Source organism: Myotis myotis, unplaced genomic scaffold (assembly GCF_014108235.1).
Source record: "Myotis myotis isolate mMyoMyo1 unplaced genomic scaffold, mMyoMyo1.p scaffold_m19_p_4, whole genome shotgun sequence".
Taxonomy (NCBI): Eukaryota; Metazoa; Chordata; class Mammalia; order Chiroptera; family Vespertilionidae; genus Myotis; species Myotis myotis.
Window position 1 is genome coordinate 51,537,517 of NW_023416346.1, and position 16,805 is coordinate 51,554,321.

Below are 16,805 nucleotides of genomic sequence, written 5' to 3' on the forward strand. Positions count from 1 at the left end.
TTCTTGTTCATTTCACCACACTCAATTAATAAACAAAAGCAGAGGCAGAATTAAGCTACCATTTTATAGTAATTGGTGTAAAAAACAAACAACTACCCTGGGGTCAGTAATTTGCCTGTCTGTTTCCACAAGATTTGCAGAAGGATGAGCTTCAATTTGTCTCCAAGTGAAGTAATATTTTAATTTTTATGGTTAAAATACACGTTCACTCACCAAAAGAGCTTTCTCAGCTGAAGGCACACTCCCTAAAAGAGTATCCTGAAGGCTGTTTCTGCAGTTCCTTTCTACTGTTCTTCTGACCTGCAGTGACCTTCGTTTTCTGTCTAATCAAATCAAAACAGCTTTGCCTGATTTGTCAGATTCTGTACCATTGTAGCCCACTTAGCCAACGAATACTCTGTGCCTGTCAGGCTAGTGTCCATATTATTGGCACTGTCCACTCTCCCAAAGTCTTTTCATTCCTACATCTGTATCTTCATGTTGTTCTCCTACCAGGAATGCCCTCCATTTTTATCCTTTATTTCCAGATCCCCAACACAAGGTCCAGCTTAAGTCTAATTTCCACAGATCCTCCACTAGTTACTCTTGGCCATTTGTACTTCCTCTGAACTCCAATTACATTTATTGCTTTTCTTGCACAGCATAGCACTTGTATATTTCTGTAGGGCTTTACATTGGAAATGTTTCAGTGGTTACCTTGGGAGTAGGGTTCTAGGAAGTTCAGGGTGAGACTCTGGATACTCCCAATCCTTGCTTCAGCCAAAGCATTTCCACTTTAGTTTTATATCAGGGCAGTCTGCAAGTGTTTTTATTTGAAGAAATGGTTTAGCTGCATCCTCCTCCTCGCAAAAGAGTTTGAAAAATGCTCGCTCTATCTGGTGTGCTGATTGCCTCATAAGTGTTAATTTGCCAGGACTTACACTACTTCAGACTTAATACTACCAGTCCTGCCTCTGGAGTGCAACTGGTTCATCTATAGTCATAAAAATATGCAACTGGTGCAATTTTGAGCACAAAATGGACACTTAGGAAATGGTTTTATGATTGTATTGCTCTAATTTTGGGGGATAGGAGACAGTGAATAGCATTATCTGAGAAATTTACTTTAATGAAGAACTCAGAAAAAGAGTTCTTATTGATCTTTGAGAAATAAGCCTAAAATGATGGATTGTTTTCCCTTTTGGCTATAAAACCAAATCTGATTTAAATCTGATTTACATATACATATTTCTGATTTACATATACATATTTAAGAGAAACTCATTATTGGCATCCCTACTCACCCAAAGTTTAGCCAAACTTAAATATCATATTCATGCATTCGTGTAAGTAATAAATAGTGTTATTCAACTCCCAGAATGATGCACAGAGTATCATTTATACCTAAAAACCTAGGAAAGAGTAAATTCAGAAGTTTATGGCAATAATGATTAACATAGGAAATGCCAGTTTCAGACCAGTTATTTCAGCTTTCTGTATCAAATCAATTATATAAACTAAAGACCTGAATATTTAAATCAATGGTGCTATCAACTTGTTAATACTCTTTTTGTTTTTGTCTTTTTTCCTGCTGTCTGGCTCATTGTCTTCACCTACAGGTGTACTTTATTGTCGGCTTCCAAAGATTACTAACTTTCATTTGTATGATTAAAATTAAACTGCCTTGGCTATACTGCTATTCTTACTGCTGCTTCCATTATTGCCTTCTTCAGCAAAATAAGGCTTTTTGAAGCCAAAGAATAACAAGAATTAAACACCATTTTAGAAGCCTTGCAACTATGAATCTTAAGCTAAATGTGCCCACCATTATTTTGCTGCCTGTCCACTTGTTAATAACAATATACAGTGCCCTTATATTTATTCCATGGTATTTTCTTACCAATGCCAAGAAGAAAAACGCCATGGCAAAGAGAATAAAAGCTAAGCCCACTTCAGACAAACCTGGAAGTCCATATCGCTCTGTCACGCACTTCGACTCACTAGCTGTCATAGACATCCCTGGAGCAGACACTCTTGATAAATTATTTGATCACGCCATATCCAAGTTTGGGAAGAAGGACAGCCTTGGGACCAGGGAAATCCTAAGTGAAGAAAATGAAATGCAGCCAAATGGAAAGGTGTTTAAGAAGGTAAAATGTTACTGAGTTTTTTATTTTTTAAGGGGGAGGGGGTACATTTTACTTGATCATAAGTCAAGTGCATTTTATTTTATTTATTTATTTTTTAAAATATGTTTTATTGATTTTTCACAGAGAAGAAGGGAGAGAGATAGAGAGTTAGAAACATTGATGAGAGAGAAACATCGATCAGCTGCCTCCTGCACACTCCCCACTGGGGATGTGCCCACAACCAAGGTACATGCCCTTGATCGGAACCGAACCTGGGACCCTTGAGTCCAGAGGCTGACGCTCTATCCACTGAACCAAACCGGTTAGAGCTCAAGTGCATTTTATTTTATTTTATTTTATTTTTTCAAGTGCATTTTAAATATTCCTGCCCTTGCTGATTTGGCTCAGTGGATAGAGTGTTGGCCTGCAGACTGAAGGGTCTCGGGTTTGATTCTCGCCAGGGGCACATGCCTGGGTTGTGGGCTCGATCCCCTATAGGCGGTGTGCAGGAGGCAACCAATCAATGATTCCCTCTCATCATTGATGTTTCTGTCTCTCCCTCTCCCTTCTTCTCTAAAATCAATAAAAATACATTACAAAAAAAAACTTTAAAAAATAAATATCATTGCATTCCATTCTGGTGCTGTGTAACTAAATCTCTGAAGGTCCCCATAGTTTCTGTATATTCACTTCAGGGCAACTTTAACGTTTCATACTTTGAATAATTTTTTAATTGCTTGCTTAGACAAAGGTACTAATATTAGAGAATGTCTCATCTTAACAGTTAATTCTTGGGAATTACAAATGGATGAACTACCTTGAAGTGAACCGCCGAGTGAATAACTTTGGTAGTGGACTCACTGCATTGGGATTAAAACCAAAGAGCACTATTGCCATTTTCTGTGAGACCAGGGCCGAATGGATGATTGCAGCACAGACCTGCTTTAAGTACAACTTTCCTCGTAAGTGCCTTGTGTTTTTGGAGGGGGAGAGAGAGGGCTTTGTTTACATGTGAAACTGTCTTGAGATCTTTGATTTTTCGAAGTAGGTGTCCTTTAATCATTTATCTGCCTGAATTATGTTTATAAAACAACATGTAACATAGTTAAAAGATATCTGACAATTCCTGTTAAAGTTAATAACTTCTAAGAGCTAATATGAGATTTGGCTGCTCAATGGATAGAATTTAGAATTTTACTTTTTAATTGGAAGTGAATTGTACTTGAAAGATTTGGGGTTTGGGGGCATTTTTTAGGAAGTGACCCACAAATAATCACAAAAAATCATTCCTTCAGATAATTCTAGTTCATTGTTTCACTTCAAGGTCTCTTATTGTACTTTTTCCATTTTACTTATGAAATATGCATGTGACAGATTGCACTGGCATTAGATTATGTTGTCTAGAAAGTAAAATTGGGTATATTTCTTTAGCCATTGTTCAAGAAATTATATTTAATTATTAATAGCCCAGAACAGTGCCAGCACTCAGTTATTAGTTAATGAAATAGAACACTATAGGTGTGGTGTAAAAATCAAGGGTTTGTATTTCAAACAAACAAAAATAGATAATATGAAAATAATCCCCTATATATGCATCACCCAACTTCAACAATCAACAGCTTGTGAAAAGTAGCAGTTCTTAACCATGTTGCTGTTTTGGTTACCAGCCTAGAGTTGAATTTCCAAGCCTATCTAAGTTTAGCTGTTGTCCTCTGATTTTGACTATTCTGGGTTTCAGTTTATGTTTTCTTTGTCTGTTAGATCCTAAAGCAGGGGTCCTCAAACTACGGCCCGTGGGCCGCATGGAAATACAAATATTGTATTTGTTCCCGTTTTGTTTTTTTACTTCAAAACAAGATATGTGCAGTGTACATAGGAATTTGTTCATAGTTTTTTTTTAAACTATAGTCCGGTCCTCCAACGGTCTGAGAGACAGTGAACTGGCCCCCTGTTTAAAAAGTTTGAGGACCCCTGTCCTAAAGAGTAGATCTCCCTGTCCACTCCAATTTAGGCTTAGAGATCTCCAATCAGTGTGGACATGAGACCCACAGAGAAAGCTTCTTAGAAGGAGTGAGAAAATGATTTATGGCCTATCTTCTGACTTGATATCCTCAAAATGTGAGGATTCTCAAGGACTTAACCTTTCTTTGGCACTATGACCAATGAAAGTGTGTGCCACAGGGGAGCCCTTGCTGGAGTAGCTCTGACCTTCATTGAAGAGGTGAGCCAGACCATAAAAAAGAATGAAATCTGACCATTTGCAATAGCATGGATGGACCTAGAGGGTATTATGCTAGCCAAAGTAAGTCAGTCAGAGAAAGAAAAAAATTTCACTTACATGTGGAATCTAAAGAACAACATAAATCAACAAACAAAATAGAAACAGACTCATAGATACAGAGAATAGATTCATGGTTGCCAGAGGGGAGGGGATTGGGGAACTGTATGAAAAAGTGAAGGGACTGAGAAGTACAGATTGGTAGTTACAAAATAGTCATGAAGATGTAAAATACTTCATAGGAAAGGAAATATAGTCAATAATAAGATATGTAATAACTATGTATGTGCCAGTAAGTTACTGGAAATATCAGGGGGAACACTTTTGTAAAGTATATGATTGTTTAACCACTATGCTGTACACCTGAAATGAATATAAAATATTATTGAATGTAAAATGTATCTGAGAATTTTTTTTAGAAGTTCAGCCAGAACCTATTGGCCTTGACCATCTTAATGAGCTATTTTTGACGAATTGTGGCACTTCCTGTATTTCTGGATTTCCTCAGGTTTAGAAAGTTAGAATTCTGCGAATTTGTGAGGAAAATTTTGAAATATTGTATCAGGAAATTTGAGGCAAGATTGAAGTGTAATATAGCAAAGACTGTGAAGTCAAGTTAAATTATAAAATATCTTTCCATCTGTGAGTATGCCTATCATTAAAGGCTGATTTAAATAATATACTGAATAAATGTTTATCATTTAACTTTTGTGTTTATTTTTTCATTATGTAGTTGTGACTTTATATGCCACACTTGGCAGTGAAGCTGTAGTTCATGGGTTAAATGAATCCGAGGCTGCCTATCTGATTACTAGTGTTGAACTTCTGGAAAGTAAACTTAAGGTACGTATTACATTTTCTTTTAATTCATGGTAGTGTTATCTGACAGGATGGGAAAATGTTCAGTAATTGAGTTTACTGTAGGCCCATATTTAATAACTGAATTTTCTTTCTGCTCAACAGACTGCATTGTTAGACATCAATTGTGTTAAACATATCATTTATGTGGACAATAAGACTGTCAATAAAACAGAATACCCTGAAGGATTTGAGATTCACAGCATGCAATCAGTAGAAGAGTTGGGATCCAAGCCAGAAAACTGTAAGTAAAGCAGTTAAAACAAATTTATTAATCTATTCATAGTTATTTCAGTAGGTTAGGAAAAGAAATGATGTGAGTGAAAAGCATAAAATTCTTTGATTAAAAATGTTTTAAAATGTATGAAAACTATCAAAACAATATAGTATTCAGGTTTTCCCTCCCTTTTTCTCTAAAGCTAACTACTGTTTTAAAATTTACTAAGTAGCAGAGATGTACACAATGGTTCAAACTTTATGGTGGTTGCTGCCTAACTTTTCTTTTTTTCAAATAACCTTCTAATTTAGACCTCACATAAGAAAAAGGTATCAGGCCTTCTATTCAGTACATTTTTAAAATGCTTAATTCTAGTGATCTTAATGATTTATTAGGGATTGCAAAGCTGTTTAGTGGGTATTTCATTAGAAACAAGTCAGTCCACCTTGTAGCAAAATACCAGTTGTGGAAATTAAATAATATACTGAATAAATGTTTATCATTTAACTTTTGTGTTTATTTTTTCATTATGTAGTTGTGACTTTATATGCCACACTTGGCAGAGAAGCCAAGAGGGTTGAAGAACTTAAACATTCCATTTAAATACTTTTTCTGTCATGTTTAATGTGAAGGTAATGATACTCTACTAGATGAAGAAAGGATTCATTTTGGCAGAATAAAATGTTGGTTGAACCTCTGCTTAGCTTATGAATATTTGATCATTAGTAACTTAACATATGTTTGCAATAAAAGGTATCAAGTATAGCACTCTACCACTTGTGGTGCATGACATGGGGGCTGACATTTTACCAACTTGCAAACAAGCAAGTGAGCTTGCCACCACTTCTTGGAAATACAAGACTGCTGAGTCAGATATGAAGGACAGTTTTTTAATCACAGCAATAGCAGTAGGCAGAGTTTCAGCATTTATGTTGCTTCCTTGCACTCCAGTTTCCACAGGGCAATGTGAAGAGGGTTAGATAACACCTGCACTTGCAGTGGGTTGTGTTATAGGAGAGGAACCCTGATCTTAGGAAACCTGAATCTTAACAATGAGCAGTAAGCATACCTGACCTGTGCCCTGGAGAAAGAGATTGTGTCTATTTTACTGGACAGTAATAAGCAAGCCTGCTCTTTGCTTTTGAGGGAGACTCTATCTCTGTCTTCCAAGGCTGTTAACTGTGCAAACTTTTTTGAAAATATATTCTAGAATAAAGGCAGTGCCTGTACTCACAAGATGTGTGGCAATTCAAGAGACCATGGAGAATTGTCTCTCAGCACCAGGTTGACCCTGCAAGATTGGGGTAAACGTAAATGTGAAGTCCTGATCAATAGGGATCTGTTGCCAATTCTGCTGATTCATCAAAGGATGTTGGCAATAAACTATGGGGATACTGGGTCCTTGTGTCAATAACATAACAGACCACTAGTTCCACTCATTTCTACAATAGATAAGACATCTTTTTGTGATAATTTATCTGAGTAGATGGTTTTTATTATGATAATAAGTATCATATTGTGTGCTTAGACAGAGGAGAGCTTAACATACAGGGTGGGCAAAAGTAGGTTTACAGTTATGAATACATGAAACAGATTATTCTTACATTATTATTTATTATTGTATTATTTTCCATGTGAACAACTGTAAACCTACTTTTGCCCCACCCTGTATGTACTGCTACTGCATCCAGTACTCATCAAATGAAGGATTTAGTTTCAATTTTCTTGGTTTATAAACTCTGACAGATATCTTTAAAGAACAGTAGCATTAGTCAATTTATGTATAACTTTATCTTTGGTTATTTCAGTGGTAAAATCACATTGTTTAACTTGGGCATAAAATGTAATTCAGTTTCATAAACTAATTCTTTTTAAAAAGTTTATTTTGTAGAGCAGTTATAGATTCAGAGCAAAATTGACAGGAACGTACAGAGAGTTCACATACCATATACCCCCTGCCTCTACAAACAAACTGCCTCTCCCACTGTCAACTTTTCCAAATAGAGTGGTACATTTGTTACAATTGGTGAGCCTATAGTGACACAGCATAGTCACCCAAAGTCCATACTTTACATTAGGGATCATTCTTGATGTTATGCATTCTATGGGTTTTTGTCAAATGTATAATGACATGTATAGTATCATCTATACTGATAATAGAGAAATATGCAAACTATCTATTACAGCATCATGTCATGACTGGATCAGCAGGCTGCATCCCTGCCCTCTGCTCAGGCAGCTGCAAGGCCCGGGGTAGGATAATATATAATAGGAGAGGTTACGAAAGGAGAGGGAGAGGAAGGCAGGCCTGCATGCAGACAGGCCAAGAGGAGAAACAAATACAGAAAGGGAACAAGAAAAAGGCATAGGAATGGAAAAGGGAAGGAAACACGGGGCTGCATGTGGGAGGGGTTGGTGACCTGGGGGGGGGGGCGAGCATGTGCGCCCAGCGAGGGGTTGGGCAGGAGCCCCGCCCAGACACGGGAGGAGGGCGGTGGCCCCCAGTGTGGGCCGTTGGCGGGGAGGCACCCACAGGTCTGGGACAGAGTGGTGGATGGTCTGAGACTTCTGGGTGGAGGCACTCCTGCTTTGTGGCGGCGGCAGCAGCAGCAGCGCCTGGGCCACATGGGCCTCGGCCACCCTCACTAGGCCAGGTGTCCCAGGCAGGGATTGGGAGCAGGACGACAGCAGGGAGGTTAGGGAAGGGGGGTTGGTGAACACCTGGCTGGAGGTCAATGCCCTCCCCCCACCCGAACAGAAGCTTTAAGAAGGGAAGGAGGGAGGGAAGAATTTTATAAAGGAGTCAGTAGAGAGCAGAGTTAAAGAAGGAAAGAGGATGTATGAGTGAATGGAAGGAGCTATAATGAAAATCAAGTATAGTTGTGTACTGGGGACAGATTTTAAAAGTAGGAGTCAGAAAAGAAAAAAGATAAATGACACGGAATAATTAAGCAGGTAGATCAATAGATATTAAAACAGTGGAAGTAAGTATAGGAGAATGTATGGGAAAGGTAGGATGAAAGAGAGGGAGGAAAGAGAAGTTTTAAAGGGGAGCTCATAGAGCTTAAAAGGAGAATGGGAAGAAGGAAGAAATGGGGGAGGGAGCAAAGCAGGTCCGAGGGAGGATGTGAAGAAAAAAAATTAAGGTGGGAAGGAAAGAAAAGGGGAGGGAGGGCAGGGGTAAAGATAAAGGAAAGAAGGAATGTGGGGAGGGAGGAAGAGTAGGAGAAAGAAGGGAAGAAGAATGATGGAACAGAAGTAGGAAATAAGGAGGAAAGAAAAGTTTATCAATGTTGAGCCAGTAGGAAAAAGTGTTACATAAAGGAGAGAGAAAAATTGTGTGAGAGGGAGAAGCCAATAAGGAATTCAAATACAATTGTGTGTGAAGGGGATAAGATTAAAAAAAAAAAGTTAATAGGGGCAACCAGGCCAGCAGGGGAGGGCAGTTAGGGGTGACCAGGCTGGCAGGGGTGGGCAGTTAGGGGGATCAGGCCAGCAGGGGAGGGCAGTTAGGGGCATCAGGCCAGCAGGCAGGGCAGTTAGGGGGATCAGGCAGGCAGGCAGGCAGAGTGGTTAGGGCAGGCACACAGGTAAGCGGTTAGGAGACAGAGGTCCTGGATTGTGAGAGGGATCCCAGATTGGAGAGGGTATAGGCTGGGCTGAAGGACACCACCCCCGTGCATGAATTTCATGCACTGGGACTCTAGTACAGAATATAAACTAATTATTGATTGATTGATTGATTGATTGATTAAGGTAGTACATATGTGTCTTTACCCTCCCCTCATAATCCCCCCAACCTCCCCACTCATGCCCTCACGCCCCTGTTGTCTGTGTCCATTGGTTAAGCTTATATGCATGCATACAAGTCCTTTGGTTGATCTCTCCCCTGTACCCCGACCTTCCCCTACCTTCCCTCTGAGGTTTGACGGTCTGATCGATGCTTCTCTATCTCTGGATCTGTTTTTGTTTAAACTAATTTTTTAAAATGCAATAATTTTTTAAACTTTTATTTAATTCTGATAATCTATCTTTGTCTTCTTGAACATTTTGGTGTATTCTGGGATAGCAAAGAGTTACACAGTTAATGTGATACAGTCTCTTAAAGTTGAAACCCCAATGTGTTGTTTAAAACTTAGCATGTTAGAATATTAGAATTGAAGTCACCTTAAATGTAAGTTAACAACAACAAAAACAGAACCCAAGAAAACTCAGGGAGGTGATGTGTATGCCTATTACCTTGATTGTAGTGGTGGTATTATGGGTGTTTGTGTATGTTCCAGTCATTAATGTGTTGCTTTTTCATTCATTTAGCGTGCGTTCCTCCAAATAGACCAACTCCTTCGGACATGGCTATCGTCATGTATACCAGTGGTTCTACTGGCCGACCTAAGGGAGTGATGATGCATCATAGCAATTTAATAGCTGGAATGGCAGGCCAGTGTGAGAGAATTCCTGGCCTGGGGTAAGAGAGAATCATTCAACTTTCTTCTTAGATATCAGAGTTCATGTTGGCATTCTCTGAACTTAATCCATATTAAAATGATAAGGTTGACATTTCTGATTTACAGTGCCTTTTTAAAATAAGCTAAAATGTTTCTCTTATTTTGTTTTAGACCAAAGGACACATATATTGGCTACCTGCCTTTGGCTCATGTCCTAGAATTGACAGCAGAGATATCTTGCTTTACATATGGCTGTAGGATTGGATATTCTTCTCCACTTACACTCTCTGACCAGGTGACAAGTTTTTAAGTATATTGGCACGATCATATCAAGTTTCATTGTTTGGCTGAGAACATATTACTAAAGCATGAGATAGTTTAGTTCAGCTAAAACTTATTCATTGACTTCAAAAACAGCTCCCATGAGCAATGAGTAGCTGTAGTAAATAAACTTGTTTTTTATATTGTTTTACCTACATATTTTTAAATTATTTGGAAACTAATAATTTCTTTTATCTTACTTTTCTCTATTAGATTTTTATTTCAGAGAGCTAGGATAGAGAATATAAACACAGCCTTTTCTGACATACTACTCATGAACGCTAGAGGGTTTTTGGAGAGATTTGGTGGTAGGATTTTGGCCCTATTTTGCACTGCGTTTTCACTAGAGTTATGCTGTCCAATACAGTAGCCATTAGCTACATATCGAAATACAGATTAATTAAAATTAAATCAGAAAAATTCAGTTTTTTAATTTTTCTAGCCACAGTTCAAGCTTTCTGTGGCTTCCATATGGATAGCACAGATAGTGAGCATGTCATCACTGTGGAAAGTTCTATTGGATAGCATTACAGCATATCAAAGCAGCCCCCATATTTCTACCCTGAGTCAGTCTTCTCCCTTCTCTCTGTTGTTCATAGCAGGAAGTCAAACAATGGATGGGGCTAATTCATGTTTGTAAGCCCATTTGCATTCACAGATCTAATACCTACTGTCCGGAGCTCTGAATAATTTCTTCCTTGGCTGTAGAAAAGCTTTAGCCAAACACTGTGGGGTGGGGAGAAGAGCTTCTAAGGGAGTTTTGGAGCTCAAAATGCTGAAAGATAAACTGTCTATAGGTAGGAATGATTTGGTTCTCTCCCATCATTGGAGGCTCCATCACTGAAGGCCCAGCTGTCATTTTTCAGAACCCCTGGAAATGCTGCCTTTTATTTGGGAGTCTTGATGGAACATGCATTTAGTGGGAAGATGTCCCCTTGGTGTTCACAGTTAGAAATTGTAATACTTTTTTTGGTAGACATACCATTTTCAGTGGAGGTTAGGTAGGTTTTATAATATTAAGACAAAAAAAGTTAAATATATATATTTTTGTTATTTTTTTGAGATTACAATCATCTTTGGGGAGTTGTTTTTGGATGTAAACTTAAAGTACACAAACCTTAAGAGTACTGCTTGATTAAATTTAATATATGCATATATATGTAGACTTCTGTGATGATCAGCACCTAGATCAATGGGGAAAAAAGAACCCCAGAATGTCCCTTGTGTCCCCTAATAGTCATTACCACTACTCTACCTCCAAGGATAATCCATCTGTCTTTTAAGTGGCTTAACCATGAGAAAATGTTCTATGTTCCAAATAATTACCTATTTTGTACTTTAAGGACCACAAACCTCTTTGTAAGATGGAGAACATGCTGTATTTCACTAAGCCACTCAGCTAAAAATTTACGTTTAAAATCCACTAGCATAGTGATGCATAAAATAAGTAAACTACCAAGTAAATTGCTAAACAGAACTTGATATAGTGAAGTCATAATAGATCTATGAATGAAACTGGGGCTCAAATTATTTTAAAAATTGAAAGAAAAAGTTGTGCTGATTACATTTGATGCATCGTAGTGAGTTTTTCTTATGTTCAGAGATATTTTCAAAACAGCTTATGGAGTTTCAATAAGCTTTGAGTGTGACTTTCACCCCAGCAGAGAAGTACACAAAGCCCATGCTTTCACTGACTTTCTGAAAACAATAGCCTCAGTGTAGGGATCGGGGGCAGTTGGAGTCTGTTGCTGGTCTGACTTCATTCTAACTGTCTCTCAGGCCAAGTAGTACATTAGAATCCTGTTTTAATACTGTCAGGGGCATTCATACCTACATTTTTTAAAATCCTCACCTGAGGATATTTTTTCCTCAGTTGGGGTGGGGGGTCGGGGAGAGAAACATCGAAACATCGATGTGAGAAAGACACACTGATTGGTTGCCTCCTGCACAAGCCCCGACCAAAGCTGGGGATAGAATCTGCAACCAAGGTACGGACCCTTGGCCAGGAATAGAGCCTGTGACCCTTTGGTCCATGGGCTGACTCTCTAACCACTGAGCACCGTCCAGGGCCTACCTACCTTTTTAATAAACTTTATTATAAAGAGCTTCAATCTGACTAGGAATCAAAAACCCAAGAGTATCCATTACATAAGAAATCAGAAAAAGGTGGAAGACCAGAGAAACCGTATTGGAAGCCAGCAGATGATAGCAATATTGTCAAAACTAGGATTAGTGTGATCATAATAAAGACAAGAACTGGAATATTACTAAGAATAATAAAGAAAGCCAGGAAGGACTCCTTGTGGCCACTGCTATCCTGGAACCACTCTATAGCAAAAACTGGTCAGCAGCACATGGATATCAGCTTGGACTTGAAGGACATAAAAACCCATCTTTCTCTCCACACAGCAGCCTTCTGTGTATGGTATGGATATGCACATGTATGTTTCCACTTGCACATGTGCACACACTTGCACAAACGTGAAACCCAGGAAGTTATTTAATTTCCTCTATTTGTCATAAAGAAAAGTAGGATAAAAGCTATCAAATTCTACCAGCAGAACTTTCTTTTTTTAAAAAAATATATTTTATTGATTTTTTACAGAGAGGAAGGGAGAGGGATAGAGAGTTAGAAACATCGATGAAAGAGAAACATCGATCAGCTGCCTCCTGCACACTCCCTACTGGGTATGTGCCCGCAACCAAGGTACATGCCCTTGACCGGAATCGAACCTGGGACCCTTGAGTCCGCAGGCCGATGCTCTATCCACTGAGCCAAACTGGTTAGGGCTACCAGAAGAACTTTCTCTGTGGCAGAGCTGGTAGTACCTAGGACCCCTTAAGAGCCGGTTTTCTTCTCACTTGTGTTGGCCATGGATAACATGTGACACAGCTAAACTTACAGACCAACAGCATTATAGCAGATTCTTATTTTTATCTACCTCTTTCAGTGGATAATTTTCAGTTTTTCTACCTACTGCTCTGACATTTGAAATCCCCGATAGTACTTATGTATATAAGTAAGAAAAGAAATGTTTGGAAAAAATTTACACGCATTTACAAATGTATGTGCATATCCCCACATGGTCACTGGCAGTGTCTTCAGTATTCTATCAACCACAATGTTACCAAGTTAGTATTTCTGTGTATCAATTTATGTTCATAGTGGTGACTGAGATGGTGGCTTTGCCTTTTATCTAATAAAAGAAAGTTAAAATTATCTTCAACTTTGTTTTAGTGTTTGATCTACCTCAGGTGAGGGGTTTTGTTTTATTGAAAAATGGCTGGTCAGCGCTGTGTTTGATGGTAATGTTATTAATAAGTATGCTTGATTTACCAAAATATCCCATTCTCCTTTCTTCTGCATCATAGTTTCTCCTCTAAGGAAGGCTGACATGTGCTAGAAGAAATAATCTATGGGATAAAGCACTAAAGCACTTCTACTTCAGGCTTATAGGTTATGACAGTTCTAACCAATAACTCACAGAGCAGTAGAAGATCATATTCCATGTATAAATGTCTGCCTTTGTTATTGCTAACACTTGAATTATAACATTTTTTACTAAGTTTAGTTGCCCTAATCCTGTTTACTTATTCTTTAATATAGTCCAGCAAAATTAAAAAAGGAAGTAAAGGAGACTGTACTGTACTGAAGCCAACTCTCATGGCAGCTGTTCCGGTAAGTTCAGATTATAAATGGCATTTGTTGCTTGCAACTTGGATTTTTTAAAAAGTAACGTTCTTAGGTATTTGTGTGCATTTTGAGATAATTTTTCTTGTATATATTATGGCAAATATGTTCCTTAAGACCTTAGCTAAGTGTTGGGAAAGATGAATTGGCAAACTTCTGAAATGTATAGCTGGTAGTGTTTGCTAATACTTGAAAATTAGGTGCTGAAAAATGACCAAAGTCAAATTACCTAGACTGAGGATTGGCATAATACTTTAAAGGTAGAATATGTTCTAAAGATCATTTTGTTTAATCACTTAATTTTAAAAAATGGAGAAAACTAGGCCATCCCAGAGAACAGAGTAAGCGTATCCAAGGTTACGGAGCTGGTTAGTGACAGAACTATTTAGTGACAGAGCTGAGTCTAGAATCCAAGCCTCCTGACCCTATGATGACCTAGAAAGCTGTCATTTGAGAGCTCTCAAAGAAAAAGGTTTAGTTCTCATTCAAAATCCTTATGTGAAATACCTCCTTTTATACAAATAAGATGTTATATTTTATAGCCTTATAATGACAAATTCTGAAATATTTAATGCAATGCTGGTATAATCAAACATATTCTACTACTTTTAGGCTTTAGAAACTCCAGTGGGGATGGGTATCACTACTGCTTGTATTATGATCAGACTTTAAATCTTATCCTAATATCTTTCACAGAATTGCCTTTACATGGAAAAATCTAAGATTAGATAATGAAGTTTTTCTAAGAATTAGAGATGGAAAATACTTTGGGTTTTTTAGCTTCTAATTATGAATTTACCAAATAACTAAAGAATTAGAATAAGTCAGAGTAGCGTTTGCCTTTCTTTTTAGAGGTGCTGTAGAATTTAGTTTGTAGAATACAAACTAAAATGTTCCTGATAATAGGTAGGGTAGTACTTACTATGTTCAAGGCACTGTGCTAAGTGCTTTATTTACATAGATTATCTCACTTAATTCCCCCTAAGGCCCTGCTACATAGGTCTTGCCATCCACATTTTATAAAGAAAAATACTTGCCTAAGGTTACATATCCCATAGTGGTTGAGTTGAAGTTTGAACTATACCAGTCTAATACCAGAGTCTTCTTAACCACTATGGCTGTCCATTCAGGATTATTTTTGTTGTTTTGTTTTGGGAAATAGTAAGTTAGCTTTATTATCCAAAGTATAGGAGTCCCTAGTAAACCATATCAGAGAACATAGTTAGGGAGTGGGAAGGGCTGGGAAATCTAGGAAGAAATATCTGAATTTAAGCTTGAAGAATAAACAAGAGTTAGCTGATACACTGTGTATTTTCCAATTTGTTCATTGTCCATTCTTCTTTACTTTGTGTCTTGGGAGGCTAACTTCTGTGAATGAATTACCAGGGCTTGCCTGCCTTCTGATTTCTTTTTGGGTTCAGCCAGTTTTTGGCACTCATGAGAGATCAGAGGGTAGGAAGTGTGAGAGAGGGATATGCATGCTTACTATCTTTGCTACTTCCCTGCTGGGCTGCAGTTTTGGGAGTCCTAAGGCATGCGTTGACCAGCCTCTTTCCCATTGGCTATAACCAGGTCTTTCCCCTAGCTGCAGTCCTCATTCAGGTTTCAGTAACATTTATCTCCTTACACTTCTTCAGGCCTAGGCATAATAACTGTTGCTAGTCCATTGATGCTTCCCCCAACCTTGTTGGTTCCCTTAGCTCCTCACACTCATCTATAAATAAGCTTTTAAAAATATTTTTATTGAGAATTGTTTTTTGGTAAAGGTTTTATTTTCTGTTTGTTCTTTTAGTCAACCTAAAAGATCCACTTCATGTTGTAATATTCACATTGTGAGAATTCAGAGGAAGTCACTACTTCTTATAAGCAGTGACTCAATTGAACATCATGTAATTAGGTTGAGGTAAAAAGGTGACTTAATGTACTAATAATAAATCCTGGCAATTTGTTGTAGTTGTGTGTGTTCCTTACTCACTGAGGTCTTTCTGTGCCTGTGATTGATATCTAGTATTGAAAGCAGCAGTACAACTGGTTCTCGCACATCTGTCTCCTCCTACATGGCATTTTAACCTCAGCATCCCATACACTTTTTTTTTTTAAATATATTTTATTGATTTTTTTTACAGAGAGGAAGGGAGAGAGATAGAGAGTTAGAAACATCGATGAGAGAGAAACATCGATCAGCTGCCTCCTGCACATCTCCTACTGGGGATGTGCCCGCAACCCAGGTACATGCCCTTGACCGGAATCGAACCTGGGACCTTTCAGTCCGCAGGCCGACGCTCTATCCACTGAGCCAAACCGGTTTCGGCCATACACTTTTTTAAAACCCTCATGCAAGGATATGTGTTGTTTTTTTAAAAAAATGATTTTTAGACAGAGAGGAAGGGAGGGAGGGGAGAGAGAGAGAGAGAGAGAGAGAGAGAGAGAGAGAGAGAGAGAGAGAGAGAGAGAGAAGGGAGAAGGGAGAAGGGAGAAGGGAGAAGGGAGAAGGGAGAAGGGAGAAGGGAGAAGAGAAGAGAGAAATAAACATCAATCTGTTGCCTCCCATACATCCCTCAACCAGAGACTGAACACACAACCTTTTGTTGTACTGGACGACTCTCCAACTAACTAAGCCACCCAGCTAGGCCATCCCAGACACTTTTATAGGATGATACAGCCCTTTTAGAGAACTTTTGGGATTTCTCAATCACAGATCTAGACAAATATTTTAGTTAGACAATAGTGATTCCTTTTGTGGAAGTGGAGAAAATAACATTGTACCATGTTTGAATGCCACAGGAGCCTCTCCACCCCCCAGTTTTACTGAGATATAATCAACATATAATATTACTAGAGGCCTGGTGCACGAATTCGTGCACTAGTGGGGTTCCTCGGCCTGGCC

At 38.4% G+C, this 16,805-nt stretch overlaps 1 protein-coding gene across 5 annotated transcripts in view; it reads left to right on the top strand.

The window, feature by feature from the left end:
- ACSL4 (acyl-CoA synthetase long chain family member 4) overlaps positions 1 to 16,805 on the top strand; it is an 88,401-nt gene that overhangs the window by 51,150 nt on the left and 20,446 nt on the right. For 2 of the 5 annotated variants that reach the window (XM_036303983.1, XM_036303981.1), the window contains exons 3-9: positions 1,890 to 2,129; positions 2,893 to 3,070; positions 5,120 to 5,229; positions 5,350 to 5,488; positions 9,776 to 9,926; positions 10,078 to 10,201; positions 13,835 to 13,906. In XM_036303983.1, coding sequence (XP_036159876.1) covers positions 1,902 to 2,129; positions 2,893 to 3,070; positions 5,120 to 5,229; positions 5,350 to 5,488; positions 9,776 to 9,926; positions 10,078 to 10,201; positions 13,835 to 13,906 — 1,002 coding nt within the window. In that variant the 5' untranslated portion in view covers positions 1,890 to 1,901. Of the gene's footprint in view, positions 1 to 1,598; positions 2,130 to 2,892; positions 3,071 to 5,119; positions 5,230 to 5,349; positions 5,489 to 9,775; positions 9,927 to 10,077; positions 10,202 to 13,834; positions 13,907 to 16,805 lie in introns of all 5 variants that reach the window. The other 3 variants (XM_036303984.1, XM_036303982.1, XM_036303980.1) reach the window with 2 other exon arrangements.